This window comes from Epinephelus fuscoguttatus, linkage group LG13 (genome assembly GCF_011397635.1).
Source record: "Epinephelus fuscoguttatus linkage group LG13, E.fuscoguttatus.final_Chr_v1".
Lineage (NCBI taxonomy): Eukaryota > Metazoa > Chordata > Actinopteri > Perciformes > Serranidae > Epinephelus > Epinephelus fuscoguttatus.
In genome coordinates this window covers 1,137,448-1,162,304 of record NC_064764.1, presented here as the reverse complement: position 1 = coordinate 1,162,304, position 24,857 = coordinate 1,137,448, and the positions used below count along the sequence as shown (strand labels likewise).

The following is a 24,857-nucleotide window of genomic DNA, read 5'->3' as shown; positions in this document are numbered from 1 at the left end:
GAGTGGGGTGTTCCTTGGATAGATAAAAAGCAAAGAAAATAATAAAACTTTTACCCCCATCTCCTGATGTTTCTGATTCACCCATCATATATATTTTTAGACATCTGTAGGTCCTGTAACGACTGTAGTACTCTGCTCCAGTTAATGTTCATGTTTATCTGTGTCAGCAGGATATGCAACAACATTAAGCAAGTGTTTGTTAACATGTTAGACACAAGATATGATAGCTATCGCATTTCTACAACTCTTTAATCTCCTATTTTTTATGTTTTTGTTCTGTGTTGTTGTTGTTATTATAGTTGTCAAGTTATTTGTCTGACCATTGCTGTATGGCACAGTATGAATTTCCAAACGACTAATAAATATCTATCTCTTCAGCAGCAGTTAGTGGCAGTCATACATACAGAGCCAGATTGACCTGCAAGGGGCCCTCAGGGCAAAAATCAGCGATGGGCCCCTTCTGAGCCCTGCCTTATAAATTCTTTCCCCCATTCCATTTTGTCCCAGAAACCAACCGGTATTCCTACACAGTAAAGCTATCCTCCCCCTAGTTCAAGTACTGCAGATTCTTATCTCTTCCTTTGTTCTCTGTCTCTCCTCTCAGTCCTGTGAGGAGAGTACTCCTTCCCCCTCTCAGACAACTGATACACATAATGGCACACAGCTGTCCGGAAGCAAGACACTGAGTCTCAGCTCTCACTTATTAGTCTTCCCTTTTAGCATCGGTGGAGTTTAGTTCAAAGGAGATCATTATGTCTTCAGTTTCTGATAATCACTTTAGTTGTTCTTTTATCTCAGGCATGTATTATGGTGTTACATACCTTTTTTAGGCTTCTTGACATGTTTCGGCAGAAACTTCTGCCTTCCTCAGGAGTGTCACTTGGTGGTCACTGGGACAAGGCCAGAGTCATCCGCACCGAAGACAACAAATACCAGTGCTGGATCAAGGAGGCTATTGAGATAAGGAAGTGGGGCCCAGGGACAATGAACAGGGACGAGGGGGCATACATGCTCTCCCAAACCTGGAGTAGTGTCTTGGAGCGGCGGTGGACGGACAGCGGGTGGTGTGATCGTCCGTCACGCCTCCCTAACATCAGCTGATTTACAGATCACCACCAAGTGACACTTCTGAGGAAGGCAAAAGTTTCCGCCGAAACATGTCAAGAATTCTAAAAAAAAAGGTATTTAACACCTTAATGCATGTCTGAGATAAAAGAACAACTGAAGTGATTATCGAAGGAGTTTGTTTGAAGCTGTACACTGCTGTGTCATTTTAATCCAAACTGCAGTAGCCCCCACCTGAATGTAATTACACATTAGCTGCATAGCTGATTGATGTTGGTTATGATGGAAACTGCAAAAACAGTACAAGAGTCATGCACATCCCAACGTCCAATGGAGTGGATGCTGGAACAAAGAAACATCTGGCAAAGTAAAAGATAAATAAAAATAATAAGATAAATAAAATAAGAAAATAAAATTTGAATGGGAGCTACTTGGTGTGCAGACTTATTTGTTTAATGATGGAAACTGCACAAACACATTGTCATTTACAGTTTGTCTGGGGGATGTAGTTCATTCTAACTGTCCTGTGTAGGCTTTGTGGAGCCCATCTGCCTGCCAAACTATGGGGAGGAGTTTGAGGAGGGCACCATGTGCTGGATCTCTGGATGGGGAGCAACTGAGGATGAGGGTGAGTCTGAGCATGGAATACAGATGATTTCTGGTCTATCATTTTACCCACAGCTATATTTGAAATTGGGTATAATGCAGTAACATTTGAACACATGCTTGAAATGAGGTACTTTTTCCAGGAGAGACCAGTGTTGTTCTGCGCTCGGCCATGGTACCACTCCTCTCCACTAAGACCTGCAATCAGCCAGAAGTTTACCAGGGCTTCATCTCCTCCTGGATGATCTGTGCAGGATACCTGGAGGGAGGAACTGACTCCTGTCAGGTACAGATGGATTTCTTTAAGCATGAACCCCAACATTCACTATGTTGTCTTTTGTCTTTTGGATCAGGGACATAGCACCAAATTGTGGGCCCCATGCATACGCAGTTTGTGTGCTTTAGCCTATGCTGTTGTTGTACACTGTTGTTAGCATTATACTTGCACAGTGTTGTGTCTGTGACACAGTAACATGTCCAAAACACCAGTCGGCAGTGGAGTTTCTGTTAAGTGATTTACTGTTTGATTGATTCAAAACACACACATTAAACAGGGCCTTAAAGAAAATTTCAAACATAAGTACACAAATCGGTTTCATTATAACTCACAAGCTTCTCAGACAAAACACTTGTCTTTTGTTGGACACGTTTTCCCCACAAATACAACATGCTAATGTCATTAGCACAAGCCTACAGCATTTTACATTTTATAAATTATCCTAGCAGCTAGCGGAGTTGTTCCCATCTCATAAGAAGCCAGGATGAATCATAATCAGGACTTAAAATGCCATTGTGTGGGGGCTTTATTGTCTTCACAATTAATTTTTTCTTATCTGTGAAATAAAAGTAAATAAAAGCTTCATTTCCACTGAGGGAAATGGTTTTCAGCTTACAAAAATAGACAAGAGGTCTGCATCGCTGGGGTGGCAGATGTTAGGTTACAGTGTAGGCTATGTGTCTATGTAGAGCCTATGCCACGGGTCCACCGTCGATTGCTCACCTTTCTTTTGAAAGTAATCAGACAGAACGCTGTTTTCCCTTAGTTTGCTTTCTTCCCCTTTTTTTCTTTTTTGGAACTTTGATTTCCCTTTCTTGGGGAAAGACCTGACAGTGTATGTGATGCTCCAGCAGCAAAAGCAATCACTCCTTTGGCTCTAGCTGTATTTAAAGACGAATCCTAGTGCAGGGATGAACCAAACCATTTTGTGCCTTATGTAAGGGTAAAGGGGCCTTAGAGAGCCTCCACCATTTGTTTTTTAATACAAAGTTCAGTCTCTTAACCAATTTGTTCAGCCAATTTTAATTTTGTTATGGCAATAATTACTGTACTTAGAAATAAAATATTGTAAGCAAAACCAAACTTTTCCTTCTAGGCTTTTCGAGGGCCCCTCATCATTGGGACTCTGGGTAATCAATCCCACTGCTCCCCCCACTTCCAGGCCCCTGCTATGAATAATATATTCTTTGAAATAATGAAAAAGCGTTATATTGCATGTCCTCTCTTACGAGATTGTGAAGCATTGGTGATTTGGGTTAGTGAGACAGCGACTATGACTGTTTCATGTGTGTGCTTGTGTTTCCTCAGGGGGACAGTGGAGGTCCTCTGGCCTGTGAGGACTCAGCAGTATGGAAGCTGGTTGGTGCGACCAGCTGGGGCATTGGCTGTGCTATGAGGAACAAGCCTGGCGTTTACACTCGCATTACACAGTCACTTAGCTGGATCCGCCAACAGATGGAGGTCAGTATATGACAAGCTGTGTAATGTTTTAGGACCTGCCACTTTACAATGACCAGACCTACAAAGGTTTGGCTTGTGGAGAACTTGGGACTTACACTGCTCCAGATTCACTGTATTGTCAGCATGTTTCTGTAGGACACACACAACTGAGTTTAGGATACTTAAGAACCCTACATACAGATATATTCATACAAAGGTAGGCTGCATAATGGCTTGTCAACCCATTATGATGCACTACAAAATAGTTTCAATGTAAACCTGACATTTACACTTTGTACACTGGGCCTCATGCAAGAAACAGTAATCCATATCCACATCCATGTTCATATTCACAATTTGTTCTTATTTTGTTAGTACCCACTGATCTCTGGAATTCAAAATCTTTTCTCATTTTTGCGCTTCTCTTAGTTAAGACAACATTTTCTAAGTTGAAGATGGGAGAAAAAAACCTGGTTTTCACAATCCACAAATTGTTGTCCAACTCTAGGAAACGTGTGTTTTTAATTTGAACAATGTTTAAAATAAAATGCATGAATTTTATACAATCAAAACTTTGATGATGTTTAACATCATTGTCATTATAATGACTGGATTATTACATTTCAGGACAGAATGAAGAAATACTACTATACTTGATCCATTAATCCCAATTACTGTAATTTCAGTTACTCTGCGCCCCTCTGCTGACCAGTGCTGGAGTGTATCTTAATACATTTACTCAAGTACTGTACTTAAGTACACATTTGAGTTAGTTTTACTTTACTTGAGTATTTTCATCTAATACCACTTTCTACATCTACTCCACTACACGTTAGACAGAAATACTGAGCTTTTTACTGCACTACTGTTATTTTATTTGAACTTTAGGTACTAGTTACTTTACAAATTAAGATGTTTGTGCATAAACCATATGAAAATATACAAGTGCAACTGAAACAATTAGTCAATTGATTAGAAAATGAATTGGCAACTGCTTTTATTACATACATTTATTTAAACTTTTCTACATCAGTACTTTTAATACTTCAACACATTTCCCTGATTGTTCTCCTATGGTTGTACTTAATGAGCATTTTTAATGCAGGGCTTTTATAGTAAGAGTATTTTTACGGTGTTGTAGTTCTTTTACTATAGTAAGGATCTACTACTTCCCCCACCACAGCTGCTGACACAGTATCTACAGCATCACAAATGTTTTGTCATTGCTGGGTTTTTGACTGTCCTGTAACACGGTCCTGACATTCTGGAAAATCACAATCTTACTTTAAGTTTATTTCACAGTCAGTTCATTTCACTACTGTAGAGGTTCTTCTTCCAGCCTTTTTTTGGTGGCGCCTCTCCAATTCTTGGGTGTGTCAGTGACTTTGTACACAGCACCACACCTGAGGGGTATTCCAGGTAGGAGGTTCAACAAAATGAGTCTAATCCTGAACTCTGAGTTGACTTACCCTGAGCTGGGAAACTCTGAGTATCCGGTTCCAGACTCTGAGTACATACACCTTGAGTTAAGCAGGTGCACAACCACAATAAAAAGCCATCATCAGTGGAGTCCCGATACCTCGATTCACCATGGCAACCAGAGAGAAAAAGCGATAAACTTATTTTATACCTGTGGAATTGGAGGATCCAGAAGGGTTCGGTGCATTGTGGATTGGGCAGCAGACCAAGGCGGGGGCCTTGGTGGTCCGATCCTCGGTTACAGAAGTTGGCTCTTGGGACATGGAATGTCACCTCTCTGGCGGGGAAGGAGCCGGAGCTTGTGGAAGAGGTTGAGCACTACCGGCTAGATATAGTCAGCCTCACCTCGACACATAGTTCCGGCTCTGGAACCCTAGTCCTTGAGAGGGGTTGGACTCTCTCCTTCGCTGGAGTTGCTCCGGGTGAGAGGCGGAGAGCCGGGGTGGGCTTTCTGATAGCCCCCAGACTCTCTGCCTGTACGTTGGGGTTTACCCCGGTAGACGAAAGGGTTGCTTCCCTGCGCCTTCGGGTCGGGGAACGGGTCCTGACTGTTGTCTGTGCTTATGCACCGAACAACAGTTCAGAGTACCCACCCTTTTTGGAGTCCCTGGGACGGGTGCTGGACAGTGCCCCGACTGGGGACTCCATTGTTCTGGTGGGGGACTTCAACATTCACGTGGGCAATGACAGCGGGACCTGGAGGGGTGTGACTGGGAGGAACGGCCTGCCCGATCTGAACCCGAGTGGTGTTCAGTTACTGGACTTCTGTGCGGGTCGCAGTTTGGCCATAACTAACACCATGTTCAAACATAAGGATGTCCATCGGTGCACGTGGCATATGTTCTGGACACTCGGGTGAAGAGAGGCGCAGAGCTGTCAACTGATCACCACCTGGTGGTGAGTTGGATCAGATGGTGGGGGAAGACGCCGCGCAGACCTGGCAGGCCCAAACGAACAGTGAGGGTCTGCTGGGAACGCCTGGTGGAAGAACCTGTCCAGATGATCTTCAACTCCCACCTCCGGGAGAGCTTTGACCGCGTCCCGAGGGCAGAGAGGGACATTGAGTCCGAATGGGCCTTGTTCCGCTCTGCCATTGTCGAGGCGGCTGTTGCCAGCTGTGGCCGCAAGGCCGCTGGGGCCAGTCGTGGCAGTAATCCCTGAACCCGCTGGTGGACACCAGAGGTGAGGGGAGCCGTCAGGCTGAAGAAGGAGGCCTACAGGGCATGGTTGGTCTGTGGGTCTCCGGAAGCAGCTGACGGGTACCGGCGGGCCAAGCGGAGCGCAGCGGCGGCAGTCGTGGAGGCAAAAACTCGGGCGTGGGAGGAGTTCGGTGAGGCCATGGAGGAAGACTGTCAATCGGCTCCAAAGAGGTTCTGGCAAACCGTCCGGCGCCTCAGGGGGGGAAGGCGGCAACTTGCTCACACTGTTTACAGTGGGGGCGGGGAGCTACTGACGTCAACTGGGGACATTGTCGGGCGGTGGAAGGAATACTTTGAGGAGCTCCTCAATCCCACCAACACGTATTCCAGTGAGGAAGCAGAGATGGGGGTCTCAGGGGCGGGTCATCCAATTTCTGGGGCAGAAGTTGCTGAGGTAGTGAAATAACTCCGAGGCGGCGGAGCCCCGGGAGTAGATGAGATTCGTCCTGGATATCTCAAGGCTCTGGATGTTGTAGGGCTGTCCTGGCTGACACGCCTCTGCAACATTGCATGGACATCGGGGGCAGTGTCTCTGGAGTGGCAGACCGGGGTGGTGGTCCCCATCTTCAAGAAAGGGGACCAGAGGGTGTGTTCCAACTACAGGGGGATCACACTCCTCAGCCTACCCGGTAAGGTCTACTCCAGGGTGCTGAAGAAGAGGCTCCGGTCGATAGCTGAACCTCAGATTGAGGAAGAGCAATGTGGTTTTCGTCCCGGACGCGGAACCGTGGACCAGCTCTTTACCCTCGCCAGGGTGCTGGAGGGGGCATGGGAGTTTGCCACATGTGTTTTGTGGATTTGGAGAAGGCTTACGACCGTGTCCCCAGGGGCATCCTGTAGGGGGTGCTCCAGGAGTATGGGGTTGGTGGCCCCTTGCTAAGGGCCATCCAATCCCTGTACCAAAGGAGCATGAGTTTGGTTCGCGTGGCTGGCAGTAAGTCGGACCTGTTCCCAGTGAGGGTTGGACTCCGCCAGGGCTGCCCTTTGTCACCGGTTCTGTTCATAACTTTTATGGACAGAATTTCTAGGCGCAGCCAAGTGGTGGAGGGTGTCAGGTTTGGTGACGGGAGGATCTCGTCCCTACTTTTTGCGGATGACATGGTCCTCCTAGCTCCATCGAACAGTGACCTCCAGCTCTCGCTGGGGCGGTTCGCAGCCGAGTGTGAAGCGGCTGGGATGAGAATCAGCACCTCCAAGTCTGAGGCCATGGTCCTCAGCCGGAAAAGGGTGGATTGCCCACTCCAGGTCAGGGGGGAGGTCCTTCCTCAGGTGGAGGAGTTTAAGTATCTTGGGGTCTTGTTCACGAGTGAGGGTGGGATGGAGCGGGAGATTGACAGGCGGATTGGGGCGGCGTCAGCAGTGATGCGGGCGCTTAACCGGTCCGTTGTGGTGAAGAGGGAGCTTAGCCAGAAAGCGAAGCTCTCGATTTACCGGTCAATCTACGTTCCAACCCTCACCTGTGGTCACGAGCTCTGGGTAGTGACCGAAAGAATGAGATCGCGAGTACAAGCGGCCGAAATGAGTTTCCTCTGGAGGGTGGCTAGGCTCAGCCTTAGGGATAGGGTGAGGAGCTCAGACATCCGGGAGGGCCTCGGAGTAGAGCCGTTGCTCCTCCACATCGAGAGGAGCCAGTTGAGGTGGTTCGGGCATCTGGCAAGAATGCCTTCCGGACGCCTCCCTTGGGAGGTGTTTCGGGCATGTCCAACCGGGAGGAGACCTCGGGGCCACCCCAGAACATGCTGGAGGGACTACATCACCCGGCTGGCCTGGGAACGCCTCAGGGTTCCCGCGGAAGAGCTGACGGAAGTGGCTGGGGAGAGGACTGTCTGGGCTTCTTTGCTGAGGCTGCTGCCCCCGCGACCCGGACCCGGATAAGCGGAGGATGACGAGTACGAGTACGGAATTGGAGGTGCTCATGAATGCCTACAGCGAATATGAGCATGTATTTTGTAAAAAAAAAAAAAAAGTAACACCACTAAATCTGCCAAGGAGAGAGAGGCGGCATGTGAAATTCTGAAAACATCTGAGGTGAGAAATAGATGACACAGTAACAGAGTCTTGGTTTCTTTTGATCAGCACTGCTTAGTTTTACCCTTGGATCTTTTTCAGCCTGTTTTCACAATGCTGGAAACAGTATGGCACCCACTTCCTGTTCACAAACTCTTGTATTACAGCTATACTGTGCACTAAAATATGTTTCTGAATAGTTTCAGGTGAGAAATAGGCAATACAGTGACATAATCTTGGTTTCTAATCAGCTTAGTTTTAGAGTTTGATCTGTGTATGGTCTGAGTTTAAAAGAAAGAGAGTGAGAGAGGGCATCTCTCCCTCAATACACTTCTTTCTTTGTGTCGGTAGTGGTGGGTGTACAAAAATAAGGAAGTACAATCTGCAGTTCGAGCAGCAGCCTGAAAGCCTCTGAGAATCTACCAGATGACGTGACAGGCATCATCTTTGCTGGCAAATAAGCATTGAGACCTGGGTGCTGGCAAGATGAAAAGAAATTTAATATAGTTAATTTACAGACACTGCCCACATTATGATACAAAGCTGGCTGAACCCCTTAATGTATCCCTTTAATACAGAATTTAAAAATTTTAACAAAAACTGCAATTAAACAGTTCACTGTTTCTTCAGTTTGTCTGAGTGACCACTGCAGGGTACCAGCTGTTGGTGACCTTTTGTGTGGTGTTTGATCAGCAGCTGGTTCTCCTCCTTAAGGAATCCAAGGACAGCTGAACTCTGCCTGAGTTCAGCTGTTAATGTAGTAAAAGCTTTGAAATGGTACACTTGACACCTGGTCCCTTTCATCATTAAGATTTTGTGATACAAGTGCATAAACTGGGCCCCCTCTCACACACCACATTGAAACAAACTTCTCTCTATGAGAATAGTGAAAATCACCTGCAAGAGTTTGTGAGTAAACAGCTGTTGAATGACTTTCTTATATGTTCATTGTTGCTTATCCCCTCATTACAATTTACCTGCCTGAAAAGTCCCCTCAAGTTCATAGAGAAATCTGACTTTACACTATGACTGTTGATTGTATATTCTGCATTTTCAAACCCAGGGTGCAATGTTTTACTTTTTATAGGAAATATCCACACAAATCATTTTACAAAATTCTGCATATTAGACAGTAGGGCTGGGCGATATGGATAAAAAATTCACCTCAGTATTTTCAGGCTAAATGGCAATGCAAAACATATATCTCAGTATTCTCCACATCTTCAGTTGCAAGTCAAAGTAACATTTTAGATGTCACAAGCACTTTAAAAAACAAACAGACTGTGATCATAATAAAGTGCAGACAGTTTTTTTTCCCATTTGAAAATATACAGCTGCACAACATGTAAATTAAAAATGACATAAAATAAATAGCAGGGCTGTACATTAATTTTTTACTCATAGCACGTGAGCTACAGAGCCAGAGGTTTGCAGCACAGGACACAAAACATGAGTATTTAGTATCAAGTAAGTGGCAATTCAAAATCTTTGTGGGGGGAGTAAGAAGCTATTTCCTATGGGCTTTAAAATGAAGTACTGGAAAATGAGTTAAATATTTTTTTTTTATTGATTTAGGCTTTAAAACTCATTTATGCACATAGCATCAACAGAGAGGCAGAGGGAGGGTAGGAGCCAGAAACAGTTTGTATGCGTTATATACGGCTTGTATATGAAATGCCAGTATTTTTGCATTTTTTATAAACCATCTGTCGCCTGCATCCAGGCGCTGTCTTAGTGTTACACAATAGACTACAACTACTAAGAACAGAGATGCACTATGATCCACCTCACACAAAAACTAGCAAACAAACACTCACCTGACAATCAAGGAGCTCTGCTTCCCCCACATGCAGCGCTGTATTGCGTGTGTGCTGCTGCGGTCATTTTATTCATCTCATAGACTGATTTAGCATAGCATTGGATGTCTCACTGTAGACTACTTAACCGAAAGATTAAATAGAGTAGCAGCTCTGTGTCTCTCTTGGTGTTGCTGGAGAACTCTATCTTGCTTGAAATTGTATAAATATATCGTACATAATTGTTATATCACCTAGCCCAAATTAAAGTTGTAGAAATTTTAAAACTCAAGTGTTGGAACCATGCTTGGCCAGGAGGGCTGGAAAAAGATCTAGATCTGGCCAGTTGCAACTAGCATGTTACTAGAGATCTGGATCATTACCCCCATGTTTCCATGTCTGTGTCCATTTGTGTTAAAATTGTCTACTTCTGTGTTTTCTTTCAGAGAGAACAGGCTCTAAATTCTCCAACTCTGAGCACAGACAACTGAGGCAGCACGTTTCTTCTCACAGGATTCTGTTTGGATGTTTTCACATTTGACAAGAAAGAAAACTATAGAGATCCAACCAAAATGGCTGAGCCTTTGATCCACACAAAACCTGTTTGGGGACAAAGCTGACAGGGCAAAGAGACGATGCACAGGAGAGAGTTAGGCATCATTTATTCCAAAATATAAAGCTCTAAGGCAAAACAACAAGAAAAAGTGAACGCTTCATAAAAAGCAAGACAGACGCACGTGAGGAACTGAGAGCTCAGCAAGGACCACCCAGAGTTGCTACACCCTCAGGCTGCATGAAATTAACCATTTCAAATCTCAACTTTACTAGTGGGATATGGACCAGATTACTCCAACTATTGACAGACAATTGTTGTACAGTACAATATTACAGATATTCAAAATGAGAGGCACCCCAATTTGTGAAGTAATATCAACATATTGATAAGGAAATTTCCAATCTTTCACTACGTGTGTGTAGTGGCAGGGGGACCAACAGAGGCTGCAGCACTTAGTCCCAGTCCTTCAGGCAGAAAATGAACAAGGAGCTTAACTTTCCAACTGTTCTTTGTTTTCAATGCAGTATGTGTACATAAATTAAAGTTTAATGCGTGCAAAAAGTCCACTGCTTCTTGTTAATACAGTTCATATCTTGCTGTGGTGACTTAGATCCTTGTGATTGTGTGATTAGCATAGTGTTCTGGATTGTGCATTTAAGAAAGTACGCAACTACTGTAAAATGATTAAAAGACTAATGTATGGTATACACAATGAGGGTAAAACTGGAGCTATATTTAAAAACATATGAGCACTGCAGTCAGCTTACTGTGAAGGATAACTCCTCAGGGGTCTCATTTATAAAACAGTGAGTAGGATCCATACCAAAAGTATATGTGTGGACAAAAGCTGAAAATGGTGTGCGCCAAAAAAATACTCTGATTTATAAAACCGTGCATATCCCTGCCAGTGCGTGGTTTTCTTTTATAAATCCTATAACGAATTGGAATTGTTCGCATGTGAATCAGCCTCATATCCCACCTTCTACACACCCACATTCAACCATAAATGGTCAGTGCAAAGCACCTCATGAATGTTGATGCACAGAAATGAGCCTGTTGATCATGTGGGTTCATGGCAACAAATGATGGCAACAATCAGTGGTATCCCCGACCCTGGGATATCACTTAAAGTGGAAGTTTGATAGGTGACCATTTTTATTTATTTAACTTTGTTATGATGAGGTTGGCCTGCATTATTATTATTATTATTATTATTATTATGACTCATAATAAGGATATGGAGTGTAATGCTAGTGTAAGAGCTGACACTGGCTTTATTTCCAGACTGCTCATTTACACAGTCCATATGTGCAGGTGGCAAAGATGTGGCAGTTGAGGTGACTGGAGAACGCAGTGTGTGTGTGTGGCAGCCACCACAGTGTCTCCAGTGACAGCACAGTCGTGTTCACAGCAGCCACTTTACACACAAAAAATGAAAAGAAAAAAAAATCTGAAAACTGAAATTTTACTTGGTGATATATGCACAGTATTAGAAGATATTAAAAACTACTGACGCCCTGTTCTGCAATTCTTTAATACTATTTGATGTGTGCATTTCAACAGCTACGATGCACTCCACAGCTGGCCATGATTGTCAGCTTCATACAGTCAGGCCCTCTTCTCTGTGCTCCTAGGGTGAGATGGGATGGTGATACAGCATTGATGAGTTATTGAGCAAAATTGGATTTAAGATTTGAGTTGGCTTGTAATTTCTACAACTGAAAGGTGCTTATGTAAAAGTTATAGCTCACAAAGACAAACAAAACAAAACTGCTGGACTGAATGTTTCTGTTAAGGTGGGTCTATAATCAACATGTGATATGATGTGAAATATGATGTGTGAAAGACATTATACATACGATTCCTTTAACATTTAATTTCTACAATCTGACTTCAATTCACCACCTCACCATCTGCATCACCAATTTCCCAAATCCAAAATGTTTCAATGCAAGGGTCAGAATTTCCTTGCAGGTGCGCACATTCATCCATAAAGGTTGTTTTTACAGATCACAACTTCTGTAGGATCTCTCAATTTGTGCATACGCATCGGTTATAAATGAGACCCCAGGTAACTTGGAAGTTACACAGTAAAATTATTAACGATGCTTAATAGAAGCACGCAAGTGTTCTGCAGTTTAGTGTCCTTTTGACCTATTTCACCAACAGTCAGTCTTTTTTTGTGCTTCTTAGCAAGAATTCTTAAGAAAAGAACACAGGTAAGGCCTTGTTAGTATTTTAAGTTTAAAACCAATTTAAATAGCAATTTTCATCAGCATTCAATTCCTTTTACTGTTTTTTTTAGAAAACTTCAAAGAACCCTGGAAAACAGGGTCGCTAGCTTTAATTATGAATCTGTACATAAATATTCCTTACAAAACAGGAGAACACAAAAATGAAACAAAACACTAATTCCATATGTTTGTATATAAAAATAAGCATCTCTCCTTATTTTTCAATCTCTCCACTCGGGGCTCTGCTTGGATTGCAGGGGCCCACTGTGATAGCCGTGGAGTCAGTCGCAAGAGTGCGCACATCTACTCAAAACAAGCATGCAAAAAGTGAAGACAAACCCTTACAGATACAACTTTAAAATTGTTGGCATCCAAAATGAGAATTCAACTGGGGATGGGGAACAGGGGCCGAGAAAGAAAAAACATAAATCAGTCAACATTTTTAACGGAGCATACAAACTTGCTTTGAGTGTTTTAACACTTCTTTTTCTTCTGTCTGTTTGATTTAATCTTTTAGAGCTTAAATATACAAAAAAAAGTGCACTCGCATACATCAATTAAATCATTAAAAAACAGTTTCTGAAATGAAACTCCTGATGTACACACAAGCAGCATAAACTGCCGTTCAGCAGGGTGGAGGATTGGAAGAGTGCAGGACTGTTACATCCTGTAGTTTTGTGCTCTATGTAAACCTAATGTGTCTGTCTTTTTGTACTACGATTCATTGTGTGTTGGAAAAAACACATTTAATCTGTAGACCTAGTTATGCATGTCTTGTGTGTATGTGTAGATCAGAGTGTGAGGGAGTGTGTCCTCTACTGCAACGAGTCGCTGTTGTCCAGGCCCAGCCCAGCCATGTCTGTGTCATCGTCCTCATCTCCGCTGTCCCCCGACTCGTCCTCACTGTGGCCTCCAAGCATCACCTGCTGTACTGCCAGTGTGGCACCGTCTGACGTCAGGCTCTGCAGGCCCTCCATGTTCATCGTTACCATTGTTCCTGATGTTTAGAGGAAACAGTTACTAATTAATCATCAGTAGACTTTTTACTCCTTACTGCCAGGTTAGGGCCTGCTAACTGTTCCTGCATCCGAGTTAGGGTCAAAGGGTGATCTAGTAGCCTCTTTTTCGCTACCTGTTCAAGGCGGGAATATTGTGCCATTATGCCACCTTGCCATGCTGTACATAAGGTATGATAGCCAAATAGGGAGACAGAGTTGTCTTGCCTTTAAGCCACCATGGGAGGTATTAACAGCGCCAAAACGGTCTCTGTATAAACAGGTCAGCCGGCAGGACGGGATAATGGTCAGGTTTGTAACATTTTGATAATGTGCTATGTGTGTGACCCACAGTGGGAAATTTAAAAAGTAGCTGTTAGTGGCTAAGTCAAAGAAGAGAACAGTGGCTGTGAATGTCTGCAATTTGGGAAAGAGATTTGGAAGCGCCTTACCCTCTGAGCAGAGGATGAGATCAGCCACCAGACAACACAGACAGACAGACAGACACACAGACACACACACACACACACAGTACAGGCCAAAAGTTTGGACACACCTTCTCATTCAATGCGTTTTCTTTATTTTCATGACTATTTACATTGTAGATTCTCACTGAAGGCATCAAAACTATGAATGAACACATGTGGAGTTATGTACTTAACAAAAAAAGGTGAAATAACTGAAAACATGTTTTATATTCTAGTTTCTTCAAAATAGCCACCCTTTGCTCTGATTACTGCTTTGCACACTCTTGGCATTCTCTCCATGAGCTTCAAGAGGTAGTCACCTGAAATGGTTTCCACTTCACAGGTGTGCCTTATCAGGGTTAATTAGTGGAATTTCTTGCTTTATCAATGGGGTTGGGACCATCAGTTGTGTTGTGCAGAAGTCAGGTTAATACACAGCTGACAGCCCTATTGGACAACTGTTAAAATTCATATTATGGCAAGAACCAATCAGCTAACTAAAGAAAAACGAGTGGCCATCATTACTTTAAGAAATGAAGGTCAGTCAGTCTGGAAAATTGCAAAAACTTTAAATGTGTCCCCAAGTGGAGTCGCAAAAACCATCAAGCGCTACAACGTAACTGGCACACTTGAGGACCGACCCAGGAAAGGAAGACCAAGAGTCACCTCTGCTTCTGAGGATAAGTTCATCCGAGTCACCAGCCTCAGAAATCGCAAGTTAACAGCAGCTCAGATCAGAGAGCAGATGAATGCCACACAGAGTTCTAGCAGCAGACCCATCTCTAGAACAACTGTTAAGAGGAGACTGCGCAAATCAGGCCTTCATGGTCAAATAGCTGCTAGGAAACCACTGCTAAGGAGAGGCAACAAGCAGAAGAGATTTGTTTGGGCCAAGAAACACAAGGATTGGACATTAGACAAGTGGAAATCTGAGCTTTGGTCTGATGAGTCCAAATTTGAGATCTTTGGTTCCAACCGCCGTGTCTTTGTGAGACGCAGAAAAGGTGAACGGATGGATTCCACATGCCTGGTTCCCACTGTGAAGCATGGAGGAGGAGGTGTGATGGTGTGGGGGTGTTTTGCTGGTGACACTGTTGGGTATTTATTCAAAACTGAAGGCACACTGAACCAGCATGGCTACCACAGCATCCTGCAGCGACATGCCATCCCATCCGGTTTGCGTTTAGTTGGACGATCATTTATTTTTCAACAGGACAATGACCCCAAACACACCTCCAGGCTGTGTAAGGGCTATTTGACCAAGAAGGAGAGTGATTGAGTGCTGCGGCAGATGACCTGGCCTCCACAGTCACCGGACCTGAACCCAATCGAGATGGTTTGGGGTGAGCTGGACCGCAGAGTGAAGGCAAAGGGGCCAACAAGTGCTAAACACCTCTGGGAACTCCTTCAAGACTGTTGGAAAACCATTTCAGGTGACTACCTCTTGAAGCTCATGGAGAGAATGCCAAGAGTGTGCAAAGCAGTAATCAGAGCAAAGGGTGGCTATTTTGAAGAAACTAGAATATAAAACACGTTTTCAGTTATTTCACCTTTTTTTTGTTAAGTACATAACTCCACGTGTTCATTCATATTTTTGATGCCTTCAGTGAGAATCTACAATGTAAATAGTCATGAAAATAAAGAAAACGCATTGAATGAGAAGGTGTGTCCAAACTTTTGGCCTGTACTGTATATATACACACACATATATATATACACACACACACACACACACACACACACACACACATATATACACATATATATAAATAAATAGTTTTTGTTCAGGTGTAGAGATGCCTGCCTTCTCTCCAATATATACAAACTGGACTTGGAAAACACTGCTGCGTACCATCTGGCATGGTGACTTGCTGCTGGGCACCTCCTCCTCCAGCAATCGAGTCAGGCCAGAAGCGCTGCAGTGGTCGGTTTTGCGGGGTCTTCTTCTTGGCTTTTGGTGTCTCAGAGGAGCTGGCATCCAACATTGGCTGCAGGATCCGCCTCCGTGCATTTATAAACCTGCAGACAAATGACAACTCAGATCCGAAATTTGCTTTTGTAGTTTCTTGCAGGTGTTGAGGACCTGTACACCTCTAGTCCTGATCGGCTGAGATGAAATCATCTCCCCCTAGAACTGGACAGGATGTCTGAGCCCAGTCTGTTATCCATCAAAGTCAGCTTTATTTTTATTGTCAGTGAACAATAAGATGGGCAAACTACAGAGTTGCATTTCCTTAAAGGTCCTAATGCAGCAAGTAAAAGCAGAAATTATTCATGGTTGACTTTTAAAGCCAGCTTGTAAACTTTCATCTCTTCAGGTGTGAGGGCAGACAATTAGTTGACTGACTCTTTAGTTTTCCACAGTGGCTAAAAAAGGAAATGACATGTGAGACATCCCCGGCCAGACATGACTTTGGATGGTGCATTTTAATGGTACTGGATTGTGTGTATCTGGACCAAACTCACCAGTTGTTGACCTGCAGAAGTGTCAAATTTGTCTGTGTGGCAATTTGTTTCTTTTCATCCTCTGTTGGATATGGGTGCTACAGAAGAGAAGGGAGGAAGAAATGCTTCAGTGTTTTTGTTGAAGATTGAAGAGTTACATTGGCAAAGGAAAGATGAACTCAGACTCACCCCAATGTGCTGAAAGAGCCACGAGCGCATGACATTGGTGGCGTGCTTGGGTAGAACACCACGTTTGTTCTTGGTTGAGTTGTCGTCATGATTAAAGAGGTTCAAGTCCTGGTGAAACTGCAGCTGGAGCTGAACAGACACAGATACGTTAAGCCACCTGTCTGTTTGTTTATGTCATCAGGAACAACTGTTAAAATTCCAACCCTCCTTCACACGATTTGAATTTAGATTTCAGTTTTGATTTAGAATATACAAAAGTGTCACAGTCAAATGAGAGAAGTACAACCTGATTGTTTTGGACGCGTATTGTCCCAGGAGACAGAGCCTGTGTTACCACCTGGCCCTGAGGCGTGACGACTGTAACAGGCTGGAACACTGTGCCACCTGGACACACACACACACACACACACACACACTTTAATATAACCTGCTTAGCTGAAGAGTGCAGGCTGCAAAGAAAGCTCTGATGAAGGTGTCCCACTGGTGCATGACAACTGAGCTGCAGTCAAAACAGTACAATACCTGAGGGAGGGGTTGTATGCCATGGTGACATACCTGCGACCACCTGGGTGGGGTTGACAGCTGTCACGGTAACGTTCCCTTGCTGCAGGGCTGATGCTGGCACCATGATTTGACCCTGGGGACTGATGGTCCCTGAGATAGAGCCGGAGGTCTGCGTAACAGAGAACACAACACAGCATCGGCCAAAGTCACAGGCATGTGTTCCATGTGGATGGCTCTTCATGGCTCTGATTTAAAACTTTCTAATACTGTGTAGAAAAAGAAATGAAATAAGCTTAAATCCATTAAAACTATGACAAAAAATGTTTGTCAATTACATTTTTTTCCATGACAAAGACAAGATGTTGACAAGCAGAAAATAGATCTTTGACTGTAAAAAAAATATGTTAGAATGTCTGTTTTGGTTTCGTTGATGAGATTATATGGGGTTAAAATGTTAGTGGTGGGCTGCTAGACACTTAAAATGAGAGGAGAGGATAATAGAATAAATGATTTTCTGAAACATTAGAATAATGTTTTAAACTAAGAAGGCAAGAACAGCTGTGCATGGAATTAATTTCTAATGTTCTACAAGTGGTATGAGACTGGAGCGCCAAAAAGATGGGAAACACCAGTAAATAGTCAGCAACAGGATGTTTCGCTAGCCTGCAAAACATTCACGTGTCTGATGTCAGCTGAGTTGTGAACCGTAACTCCGCAGTAAATAGCCAGTCTGTGTGACTGTGGATGGTGAAACTGCTCAGTTTATTTGTGGAGTTTGTTTGCTAGCTAGCTTACTTGTTAGCCACTGAACCGCAACAGAACGAGCAGCCACTGGACTTGGCAGGTAGGATGCTTGATTATCTGAGAGTGTAGCTGTGCTGCATGTAAACAAGTGTGTGCTCATAAATCATCATTTAAAGTTGTCAAAAACTTTGCTGGAGAAATGCAGATTTGTAAATGACAATATAACCTGCCACCCTGATTCTATTTTCCAATAACATGTTTTAGCCTAACTGAATTTGTTTAAAGAGAAATCATTTTGACTAAAAGTTGACTAATATGTAATGAGTTTTTGTTGACTAAAACTGAGCTAAAACTATGAAGGACAAAAATAACTAAAATGTTACTAAAACGTGGAAACGTTTTTGTCTAAAGACGAAGACAAAGTCTAAAATAGCTGCCAAAATTAACACTGTGATGCATACAGTTCTTACCGGAGTCTTGCTGGGTGAAAAGCCCTGGACCTGGCTTTGTACGGGGGAATACGGGCTCCCTGGCTCTCCACTCAGCAGAGTTTCACTGTTCATCTTAGTCTTGAGGCAGGCGATGTAGCGGCTGCAGAAGTCCTTACACAGGTCACTGACCTTCTCCAGCTCCAGCAGGTGGATCCGCAGCACTTGGATGGCTTTCACCATCTAGAGGCCAGAAGTATTTAAAAAAAAAAAAAAAAAAAAAAAGGTTTGTAGCAATCTACAAATGGGAATCCATCTTCCATCTGAGACACATACATATATACATACATACATACATACATACACACACACACACACACACACACACACACATCATCCTATACCAAAATGCTTGAAGGAATAAAAACAAACAATAGAAAAGCAACAACCATCAATCTGAGAATTACTACCCCTGACAAGCAAAGGTATCTCACCAAATTGTCAAGTTCAGGGTCCTCACTGAAAAAAGGTTTGCCCTCCTTCTCCTGATTGCGGACAAAGTTCTCAATGTCCACATCAAAGCTCGCCGAGGTGATGCAATCAGAGCTCAGCGTGGACTGTTCACACTTCTCAAACAGCAGGGCCAAGAGAGGGAACAGGGGATGCCTATGAGAAGTGTGGACAGAAAAGTTGCTAAACTGTACACTAATTTCAAAGATCATATTATACTTTCTGCCCAGTAATAGAACATGGTTTGCAAAAAGGGGGGGGAAAAAAGAAGCAGTAAGGGTCCTGACATATACCCAAGCATGTAAAAGTGAAGTGAAGGTAACCTGCTATATACCTGATGATAGTTTTTTTCATCTAATGTATATCTATTATGATCAAAGACAACAGCAATATGACTCTCCAGTCTTAAATGCAATGCCCTGATAGATTACTATTACTGAATAATACTCACATTTTGTTAGACCATGTGACTTGTTTGTAGGCCTTGTTTAGACTGTTAATGGGTAGTGTAAAAAAAAAAACAAAAACAAACAAAAAAAAAAAACAACAACAAAAAAAGCACCAGAAAACAAAAATACACAGCGTTTCACATTTTAAAAGCCAGAGATCAATATTAAAGTCACATGAACAAATGGGAGGACTTCGCTTCCTAGTGATAGGATAGTTTCTGGCCAATCTGAAAGAAAGGAAGTCCAGAAAGGAAAGAGGAGGACAAATATTTCAGAATTGAAGGGTGCTGCTATCCTCTCTCATTAACAAAAACATGCAGAATTAGCTCTACCGATATATGGAGGCCTTGTCCGCGTCCATGGGTGTCTGTGGCTCTGTGGGTGCTGGGCTAGATGCCTCTGCCAGTGTCCCCTCAATAAACTTATGCTCAGACTCGATGTCTACCTTTACCACACCTTGCATCTGCAGAAAAAATGAGAAAAACAGATAAGTGATAAAAAAGAAAGCAACACAGTGACAAAAACACAGAGACATAAGCTGACAGAAGAGGTGAGGTGAAAGGCAGAGAATGAGAGACAAAGACATCATAAGAAGATCACGAGCAGCCGGAGGGCAAAGCTTAACACAGAGCCTTGCTTCAATATAAACCCTTGGGAAAGTCATGAGTACATGGTATGAAAACCACTTTCATAACTATGCATTTTCATACAAGACTGAATTTACTCTTTTAAATGAGTATGGCAAGACTTCTTAACTGTGATAAAACACAAGGCAGAAAAAACTACTGATTGTGTCATAAGTTGTTAGTCTGTTCAAGCCACTGCCAATTGCCAGCACTCCTTGATTACACTCACCTGACTGAGACAGTTTATTCTTGCTGCACTCTAATACTTTTGACCTGAAAATAGCATTTATGCATCTACTGTAGACATATGCAATAACATACAGTGGTGGAAGAAAGTTTTCGGACACCCCATGCATTTGTGAAATACTGCATTAAGAATCACTCTTAGGTCGTCAAGTGCAATTTCTTTCAGTACAGTCACAGCCAAAATACTAAATAAATCCTAAAAAAGCCATTAAAAACTTAAAATTGATTGGTTCCATAAAAATACATAAGAAATTTTGAGTATTGGGTCATTTTGGTACCAGTGGTGAAGGTCGTTCTTTTTATTAAAAGACACAATTTTTGTTGCCAAGCTTCGTGTCTACATAAAGCCAGCACATTTGAAAGTTCTTCAGACACAAAAATGGCTAAAACAAGGAACCTAATGCAGGAACCACGCCTGAAGATAAAGATTCTCAGCCAGGAAGGGTACAGCTGCCGCCAGATAGCCAGGAAGTGCAGATGCAGTCCTTCAGCAGTTGGATACACTCTGCAGAAATACAGACGAACCAACAGCTTGGAAGACAAACCAAGATCTGGCCGTCCAAGGATTTCTCCAGCAAGAAATGACCGCATCCTGATCCGCATGTGCAGGCAAAACCGCCGAATGACATCACAGGAGCTTTAGCAGCACTGGTCAAACCAAACTGGTGTCCAGTGTTCCACCCGCACTGTACGTGGCCGACTTTTACATCATGGCTTAAGGTCCTACAAGGCTATCAAGAAGCCCCTGATCAATGAGAGACAGAGGTTAGCCCAGCGTCGTTGGGCCCAGGCACACAAGAACTGGACAACCAGGAATTGGAATAAGATTTTGTGGTCAGATGAGTCCAGTTTCCAGCTTTATCGTCCTCCTACTAATGTGAGGGTACGCAGAAGGCCAGGCGAAGCATTATCTCCAGCATGTACAGTACCTACTGTCAAGCATGGTGGAGGCAGTATCATGGTTTGGGGATGCATGAGTGCTGCTGGTGTTGGTCGTCTCACTATCTGTGATGGCACATTGAACTCTACCAAGTATTGTACCATTCTCGAAACCCACATGCTCCCTTCTGCGCGTGCACTGTTCCGTCGAGGTAAAAACTGGATGTTTCAACAAGATAATGCCCCTTGCCACACATCCAAGGCCAGTAGAACTTGGCTGCAGGAGCACAGTATCCAGGTCTTAGAGTGGCCAGCTCAATCCCGGACATGAGCCCCATTGAAAATCTGTGGTGGATTATCAAAGGTCTGTTTCAAAGCATAAACCAAAGAATTTAGAAGAATTAAAAGCAGTAATTCAAGAAGAATGGGACAAGATTACCCCTCAACAGCGTGAAAGGCTCGTGGGGAACATGCCAGCCAGGATTAGAGCTCTACTACGCGCCAATGGCAGGACTACTAAATATTAATTTGATGATGTGATGGTTTATTTATTTTTTGTTCAGTTTTGAACACATTCTCTATTATTTGTTGACTTTGATACCGACAATGTTGAGAACTGACATATTGAAACTGTCAAGAATTTAGTTTTGTTAGTTTTTCTTGTAAACAATAAACAAAAAAATATAATTTGTATTTGTTTGTATCTTTCTAATGCAGCCACACCTTTTGAAACACAAAAAAGATTTTTCCACAAATATTTCATGATAATATTTGAGATTGTGTAAAATTTTAAGGGTGTCCGAAAACTTTTTTCCACCACTGTATCAGTCTGTATTCTTTCAAGCCCTCAGGTCCCTTGGCATTGCTTCAAGAGCACACTTTTGCTAGACTACATCCTCACAGTATTAGGTTCCAAATGCAATGCAGAATCAACACTACTTATCTGGTGATCTTATTGCAACTGAGAATATAATTCAGAACCTGCATGTACACACACGTCACTTAATGTAAATAAAATTACACATTAAAATGTTACTGTAGCCTAAACAACGCTCCAGTTCACTGACTGGAAGCCAGGTCTAACACATTTTCACACCATGCCTGCCCACCCTCCCAGTAGTATAAATCCCATCCCCAACCATGTGACTGAGACCAACAATGAATGAGATTGAGCGCAAAGTAGCTAAAAATAATCACTTGCTTGGGGTGGAAAATGTCTCATTAGTCATAGATCATTCTCAGCTCTCGACACCCCCAAACTGATGTTTTGTAAGCAATTTACATAGCTCAGACACAGAAATACTGGCCAGAAAAAGAGCTTTATACTGCATCAGTGTCTCTCCTACAGTGATTTATTTGTGGTGGCCTGCCACAGACAGAAAGACACACTGCCAAAAGATTACCAAAACTGATGTAATAGCATTAACATCGCCTATGTTCTAGTGTTACATGCGTAAATTGTTTCCCTTTGTTTGGCAATCCAGGCTGACATTTCACCCTAAAAATAACTGGAGGATCCATGGACACAGAACGCAGAATACTGACAGTTGTAGCCTGACACATGTCGATGTTGTTATTATAAAGACTATACCTTTACACTGTTGTGACTAACTTTGGCAAACAAGCAAAAACGTGCAGTTTAGCCAGTTGGAGCAAGTTGTGTTGGCCTTGAGGTCCAAAGCAAATTTCCTCTCACCCACCTGCTGCTCTCCCTTTGGATACTTGTCTATGGAAACCGACTGGGCTGCCATCACGTTCACTGCAGATGCTGCAAACACTGGGGCATTATAAATAGCACGGACAGGCGGCCAACCTACACAATACACATAGTCTCAGTTAGACTACCTGGAAGAGATGCCTGAAATGTAGGCACACAAGTTTTGTATCATGTAATCGTCATGATATCAGAATTAAAGATTGTCATTAGCTTTGTAAACTGGGCCCATCTGATTAAGGGAGAATGAACAATCTTATTTACAAATAACTGATGTTGGTTAAGCCTTATACAGCAATACTTATGATCAAATGTTTCCTCGGATATAACACAAAATGACAAGTTAAGCGTTTGAAGGACAAAAGCAGAAGTAATGATCCATAAAAATATGATGTAAAAGTCGAATTTGGAATGTTTGGTGCTGATACAACGTTACACACACGTCTGGGCAAAACAAGGGGATGAAGAGTCACCGTCAGGAAAAGTAACAGTACGCAAACGTTGTATGGAGGGTTTGCATTTACCAATTTATTTCGATATATCTCGTAGACATTCGTCTGTGTTTAAAACACTCAGAAAACAAAAAGGCGATTTATACACCAACGCTGAGCTGCGTTGTTAAAATAATAGTGAGCTTATCATTACCCTGCAACTGCTTTAACACACCCACCACGATTAACTTAGCTTTTAGCCTTGTGGTAGCTGCCCACCGTTGGTGGTGGTAATAGGGGAGAGAAAACTTTAAGAAAGCCTTTGGGCAAACATTAGTCAGATATCCTCTAACGTTAACTACAATAACGTTATAGTGTGTTTTGCAGACAAAGCAGCTCGGCGCCGATTAAGCCTTGTTTTTCCACAATGTTTAGCTAGCCTGTAACGTTGACGCCACATTGGCGTTAGCTCGCGGACTCTGAGGTTAACCCAAAAGAGCAAACGTCCGGTCGAGTTACAGCTAACGTTAGTAAGGTAGCTAACTGTTAACTTGAAAGTGTTTCTCATGCTGATACGGTGAGGCCAAATGTGACGCGCCATATTTAGCAAGGGCTATCGCTGCCAAAAAACAAGCTAACTTAGCTAGCCAGGTACAAGAAAATACCCCGCTGCGGATTGATACGAAGCGAGTCGTTTGCCCTTATTACAAAACAGCTTCGAGAGCTTTGGCATTTTTGAATTAACATTTTAAATGAATATGCATTTCTTGTCAGCTGTATACATTAATTCGGCTGCAATGATATCAAGAAGCATTGGCTGCACACCAGGCTAGCCCAGTTGATCCTCAAATCCTTCCTACATCAATCAATCAAGCGGGGACAGCTGCCCTCTCCCTCCCCTCCCTTCAGCGCTAACGTTACAACTGTCGGGCCTCGTTTCTAGCTCTCGCCCTTTGCTTTTCCACAATCCTCCTCTGCCCCCAAAACGCCGACATATTTTTTACCCCCCCTCCCCTGTATACAGATTTTTTTAGTCTTCCCGGAGCTCTGCCGTTTTGTCCTTCCCTTCCAAAAACACTCTCCGCTGCCCTGACTAGGTCCGCGCTCCTCGCCCCGGGGCATTTTTGCGTGCGGCCCAGATTGTTTGATTGATAGGGAACGGAAAAAGAGGGATTTTGAGTGACAGCTTACCTGAGTGCCAATCTTCGTCACACTGACAAGCGGCTGCAGCAATCGGGACCCGCAGTTGTCGCGTTGCGTCATCGCGTAAGGGCACGCAGGGGCGCTCGACTTATGAATATTTATGAGATGGGCGGAGACATGACGTCTGGCTGCCTGTCCCTCTGTGCCCTCCTGATTTTTTTTTCTATTCAGTGCCCCCATTTACACAACACATTTTCTACGTATATCTCCAGCTTTGCACTCCTTTATTGTCTCATATTCTCTCATCATATACACAGTAATACACAAACATAATGACAGATGCCTACACGCATATAGCTAGGATAATCAGGACATTATGTACAGGCAGGCAGGCTAAGGGAGTGGAAATTGTGATAATTAAAATTAAA

General features: G+C 43.2%; 2 protein-coding genes across 5 annotated transcripts in view; one reads left to right on the top strand and one right to left on the bottom strand.

The window, feature by feature from the left end:
* tmprss3a (transmembrane serine protease 3a) overlaps positions 1-10,452 on the top strand; it is a 117,875-nt gene extending 107,423 nt beyond the window's left edge. The window contains exons 9-12 of the mRNA XM_049595158.1: positions 1,598-1,693; positions 1,815-1,957; positions 3,257-3,409; positions 10,316-10,452. Of these exons, the coding sequence (XP_049451115.1) occupies positions 1,598-1,693; positions 1,815-1,957; positions 3,257-3,409; positions 10,316-10,360 (437 nt within the window). The 3' untranslated portion in view covers positions 10,361-10,452. The remainder of the gene's footprint in view (positions 1-1,597; positions 1,694-1,814; positions 1,958-3,256; positions 3,410-10,315) is intronic.
* A 55-nt stretch (positions 10,453-10,507) lies between these two features.
* Positions 10,508-24,557, bottom strand: pknox1.1 (pbx/knotted 1 homeobox 1.1). 4 transcript variants are annotated; one of them, XM_049594856.1, is made up of 11 exons: positions 24,478-24,557; positions 22,842-22,954; positions 19,723-19,853; positions 18,926-19,097; positions 18,474-18,674; positions 17,278-17,428; positions 17,042-17,139; positions 16,756-16,884; positions 16,588-16,664; positions 15,974-16,140; positions 10,508-13,656 (listed from the first exon to the last, which is right to left on the bottom strand). In XM_049594856.1, the coding sequence occupies exons 2-11, from the start codon at positions 22,890-22,892 to the stop codon at positions 13,475-13,477; spliced, it is 1,359 nt and encodes a 452-aa protein (XP_049450813.1). In that variant the 5' UTR covers positions 22,893-22,954; positions 24,478-24,557; the 3' UTR covers positions 10,508-13,474. The 4 variants fall into 4 exon arrangements, with proteins under 4 accessions (XP_049450813.1, XP_049450811.1, XP_049450812.1 ...); XM_049594854.1 differs by lacking the exon at positions 24,478-24,557 and adding an exon at positions 24,309-24,423; XM_049594855.1 differs by lacking the exon at positions 24,478-24,557 and adding an exon at positions 24,309-24,423 and having other exon boundaries at positions 17,311-17,428.
* Between the last annotated feature and the right edge of the window lie 300 nt (positions 24,558-24,857).

Bases quoted from the DNA above. Each gene is read 5' to 3' on its own strand.
- pknox1.1 (XM_049594854.1), bottom strand. From the start codon at position 24,408: ATGCCCCGGGGCGAGGAGCGCGGACCTAGTCAGGGCAGCGGAGAGTGT. The intron at 16,665-16,755 runs GTGAGTCTGAGT...TCTCTTCTGTAG, and splicing joins GGCTCTTTCAGCACATTGGG to CACCCATATCCAACAGAGGA. The intron at 16,141-16,587 runs GTGAGTTTGGTC...ATTTGTCTGCAG, and splicing joins CTTCTGCAGGTCAACAACTG to GTTTATAAATGCACGGAGGC.